The 5,000-nt window shown below is 49.9% G+C and overlaps 1 protein-coding gene across 1 annotated transcript in view; it reads right to left on the reverse strand.

Moving 5' to 3' along the window:
* Positions 1–72: 72 nt before the first annotated feature.
* LOC119109009 (patched domain-containing protein 3) overlaps positions 73–5,000 on the reverse strand; it is a gene marked incomplete at its 3' end in the record, with an annotated part of 18,129 nt that continues 13,201 nt past the window's right edge. The window contains exon 2 of the mRNA XM_037232555.1: positions 73–760. Coding sequence (XP_037088450.1) covers positions 73–743 — 671 coding nt within the window. The remainder of the gene's footprint in view (positions 761–5,000) is intronic.

Below are 5,000 nucleotides of genomic sequence, written 5' to 3' on the forward strand. Positions count from 1 at the left end.
CAAACATAACCCGTCATCCCCATTCACGCCCGGAGGTCCTCTGGCATCCGCCTGCGTCCCACGAACACTTACACATCGATGTTGAAGAAGGTGCGGTTCGCCGTCCAGTAGTAGATCTGCAGAGCGGGCGCGTTCGTGATGACTCCCTCGGCGTCCACCTGCGGCGTTCCGAGTACGCCCGCCAGCGCCAGCGGCCGCTGCCAGTCGCCCATCCACACTGGGAACGTCAGGTTCACGCGCCCGCTCTCCAGGTCCTTCGCCATGGGCACCAGCAGCAGCGCGTCGTTCGGCAGACACTCGCCGGCGCGCGTAGTGCACACGTCCGCGTAGCGCCAACGCCGCCAGCCGCTGTCCAGCTCGACCTCGCGCACGCGCCGGTCGAGCTGCTCCAGCTCCTGCAGCTGCCGCACGCGCAGCATGCTGCCTCCGTCGCGCGCCGTTACCAGCACGCGCGCCACGTTCTTCAAGGTGGTCCTGCGGTGGGCGTCGTAGTTGGTGTCGTTGATGGGGAAGTAACGCTCGACGAGCTTCAGCGCCCGCTGCGCTCGGCCCGTCTGCAGCGAGAAGAGGCGCTCCGGCGCGTTCTCGTGCTGCATTCGCTGAAAGCCGGTAGCGGCGATGGCCGTCAGCAGCAGCGGCACCAGCAGGAAGTACCCCGGATGGCGGCCGACGACGCCGCCCAGCCGCCGGAACCATCGCTTCAGCACCCGGTCAACCAGGTTGAACCGCTCGGCGCACTTCATCGCGACGCGACTGTGCGCTGAGACAGTGGGAGGCTTCCGTCAGCGTGGTTTCCACTGATGTGTTTGGCAACGGACATGGGCAATACGGAATCTGTCGGTGCGTACGTCGCTCGGCCAGTGGCACGGCACGTGCCTTCGAGGCTTCACTGATAGTGAACGGACGCTGCCTTGGCCGTGGGCAATCTCTAAGGCGTCACTTTCCTGCTTGGCGTCGGGCGCTTATAATGCGGTAAGGCACCCCGCTTGACATTAACACTTGAAAAGCGAGGAAAACCTCAAGCGTTTAGTTTTGTCCGTATTGTAGGATTATATACACATATACATGCATATATAAAGATAGATATGCACATACATATTTGTGTACATATACATGCATATATATATATGTACATTTATGTAAAATATATGTATATATGCTTGTATATGTATTCCTACAATACGGACAAAACTAAAAGCTTGAGGTCTTCCTCGCCTTTCAAGCGTTAATGCCAAGCGGGGTGCCTTACCGCATTATAAGCACCCGACGCAATGCAGAGATGTGACGCCTTGGAGATTGCCCATGACCATAGCAGCGTACGTTCACAATATATATATATATATATATATATATATATATATATATATATATATATGTATATATATATATATATATGTATGTGTGTGTGTGTGTGTGTGTGTGTGTGGTGTGTGTGTGTGTGTGTGTGTGTGTGTGTGTGTGTGCACAGCAAATTTTGGACACCACCGCGGGCGCTAAGCACTGGTTTTATCAGCTGAATCGCCGCTAATCGCGCGCAGCCGGTATTGGCAGCAGATAGTTGTTACTTAAATTGCCGCTAAACCAAGCCGGAGACGGAATTTCCGCCCGCGAGACTACCAAATGCGTCGTGGGTGGAACGCTCTTCGCGGTCTTGATCTGAGCAGCGGCGTGAAGGCCGCATCAGTCAGCCAGCCGGAAGGAAGATGCCTACAAGCGAACGGCACGAGCCAGCTGATGCAACAGCTTGGCTGAGCGCACAGGCATTATCCGGGCAAACGACTCCTGCTATCTAAGCGGGGGGGGGGGGGGAGCGATCAGGGCATTGTCGCAGATCGTTGCGTGCTTTTGGCGCCGGGTCTTCTCCCTTCCTCGATCTCAAAAACGATACACCTGGCAAAAGGAACTTTTTTGTAAAGGCTTGTTGAATCCAAACGAAGTGTAGGAGCATCTTAGTATTGGAATGGAAGAGCAGTTGCAACATAGGCGCGTGTTAACTGGTGTTTGCAGGTCCTCAAAGAGATACAAATCTTCACCCTCGAGTTTTGATGTTCTTCAAAATTTCGGCAGCCTTCACAAGTGGGGGTAAAAACGTTCGTTGATGAGCGCGGTTGGAGCGACGGATACTTAAAAAAATCATCATATGGTTTTCTGCAGCACTTATTCTTTACAGTTTCGTGTAGCAAGTGTTAAGAAAATCTGATCAAATGATCATTTGTGGCGAAATGTAGACGCGATGGAGTATCATTTCTTGCAGCTTTGTGCAAACCCAGCGTTGTGGAAATCCACCACCTCTGTTGAGTTGCTTATGGTACTCGGCAAGGGTGGCTTCAGTCCACCAACTTCGGTAGAAAAGTGTGTTAACTAATCACTACACTGAACTTAACTGCTGTCTCCTGTTTCCCTCGAATTGATTGACTGGAATTGATTTCCCTTAAATTGATAGCTTGACACCTGGATCCGGCTTTCCCTCTTGTTGATCCTGCAAAACTCCGTCCATGCCCATCACTGCAACCGGCTGGAGGGCAATGTCAGCACCACTCGGAGGGTCAGCTGTACCCATCATGTCCCGAAACACTGGTTCCGTTTGCACGACTCTTCAACCAGTCCAGCACAGTGGATGATGCGGCAGATCTTCAGAGGAGAGTTATGTAACCGGGCGATGCTATCATGGGCATGTCGAGGTGTGGTGACTCATTACATCATCTGGTTAATGACGTCACTGCGGTGGAATAAGCAGCGCGAACGAAGTACGTTTCATCCATGTTTGTTACGAGCTGACATTGATGATAAGGAGCGAGGCTCGCAGAACCCATTGGGCCCCACAATGCGTTCAGTTTGCCTAGTGAGTGGATGTGTACTGTAGCCGCGCTATCGTTGTCTCAACTGGACTACAATGGGTGTGTGGTCGAGGGTCGGGAGAAGGACTGGCAACAAGCGGCTGAAAAAATCCTCTTCCAGGCGGTTTTACCAGCTAAAACCGGATGGACACTGCCGATGACAAAAACTCGTAGACAGACAATTCAAGGGTAGGAAAATATTCGTTGTTAGCCAATGGAGTATAAGAGAAGAGCCCAATAACATTACAAGTTAACTTCAGCATTGTTAATGTCACCATACTGGAAGCATTCGATAGTATCGAGAAATAAAGACAACGCTAGCCACAACGTTTCGAAAAATGGAAACTTAGCCATGAAGGGATGCTGAACTAATGAAAGCACAACTACAAAGGAATGGCTGGACCGCAGTTAAATAAAGTTGAACTAACAGACACATGGCTGCAAAGAAATGGCTGAACCACAGATTAAGAGGGAGTGGTAGGGAACGAATGGTGAATTCGCGAAATGCGCAATAAAGCTTTGTTTTGCTGACTGGATTAGCTATGGTAGGTTGGACTAGCTGTACTCCGAAGCGTCTATTGAAGCAGCCGACGCTCAAACGGTAAGCAGAACGATCTTATGACGCTCCCGGAAACTTTTAATGATACTAACGTTGGAATCAACGCCGTAGTATTCTACGAAACTTTTACCATACACAGTTTCATCTCAGATCTCTAAATTAGTTACGCACACCATCATTAGGCAATCGGCGTTCCTTTTCTAGCCAGAACAAGATCGGTGTCCAGCATGCAACGCCTGCAGTGATTGCGCGATGTGACGCCACACAACTGACGCGAACTTTGCTTTCCGCGAACACGGTGGTGCCTGGGCGGTAGCCACGGGAGCAGGTAGCAGTCACGCGATTGGTATTGCGTGTGCTGCCTTGGACCAGTTCCAAAACGCGATGCATGTCGTTTGGAATTGCCTGTCATTGTACTAGAATATCAAAGTGTGGAACATCCACCTAATCGTGGCATGCACACGTGAACGTCTGACTTTTTGCGGGAAGTTCTAAAACGGCCGTCTTTCGCCTGCCTTTCACGACAGGCCATGGTTTTATTTTTCTTCGTCTGCCACCGTCTTCCTCGGTAAAAGCAGTTGGGACGTCCCGATTTTCCTACAGCCACTGCTAGAACTCAGTCACTGTTCTGAAAACTTTACTTATTTAGCTACCTTCACTCAGTTACGACAAAAGATCGAAAGTTGGTGTGAGATATTATGGGTTTTCTCAGATTTGGGGAAGACAGAAACGACTATAATTTCGGTTCAGTGCGATGCAATTATATTTGCTCACAATGACTTTCTCAGATCAATAACCCCTGCAAACTTGGAACAGTCCCTTAAAGCTTTCGCCGCAAAGTTCTGTCGTCGACCAAAAATTTGAGATAGAAGCAGGCCTGGCGAAACGTGCGCTGCTTATACCATGGCCACCCCCTCCAGAAACACAGTCAATCAAAAGGTATGGGTTAAATACATAGCACCACTTCTTTTCCGTGATAACGATAATACGGAATGAGGTCTCCCGATTATGCTGCAATTTTCGGTTCAACAATGCATCGGATTTGCAAGGAAGTAAAAAGGTTAAGTTAACAGTGAAACTCTGTACAACTATCGTTTCCGAAAGGCGGACAGAACAAAGTTATTTATCGTTTTACTCAACAATGGCAAGCGTATTTTTCGCACAGTCAAGACTGGAAGTGCATCCAAATAACCATGTAACAAAGAAACGTGGTAAAAAACAAACAATGGTATCCGCATCAGTGATCTCACATTGTCAAATCATGGCTGTACAGAAGATGTATCTTTGACGACAAGGACGAGTATCTTGTCAACGCCACCCCGGGGCGCTACATCGCTACCGCTTTGATACCCCGCGGGGTGGCCCCGGGGGGACTTCACGGGTGGATCGGGACGAGGGGTGGCTCCAGGACGGATCAGCACCGCCCACGGCACGAGCTTCACTAGATTTGTTCGAGAATCGTTTCGCTGGAATGCACATCAGCTTAAAGGGAGTGTTTCACACTGATATGGGGTTTTAAACTGAAGTAGCCATTTTAAGGCCTTTCGGTGCTGTTCACAAGCCTGTTCTTCTTGAGACTTAAGCCCTTCTAGTTTGTGAGCTAG

This window comes from Pollicipes pollicipes, unplaced genomic scaffold, assembly GCF_011947565.3.
Source record: "Pollicipes pollicipes isolate AB1234 unplaced genomic scaffold, Ppol_2.1 Scaffold_7206;HRSCAF=8540_pilon_pilon_pilon, whole genome shotgun sequence".
Classification (NCBI taxonomy): Eukaryota; Metazoa; Arthropoda; class Thecostraca; order Pollicipedomorpha; family Pollicipedidae; genus Pollicipes; species Pollicipes pollicipes.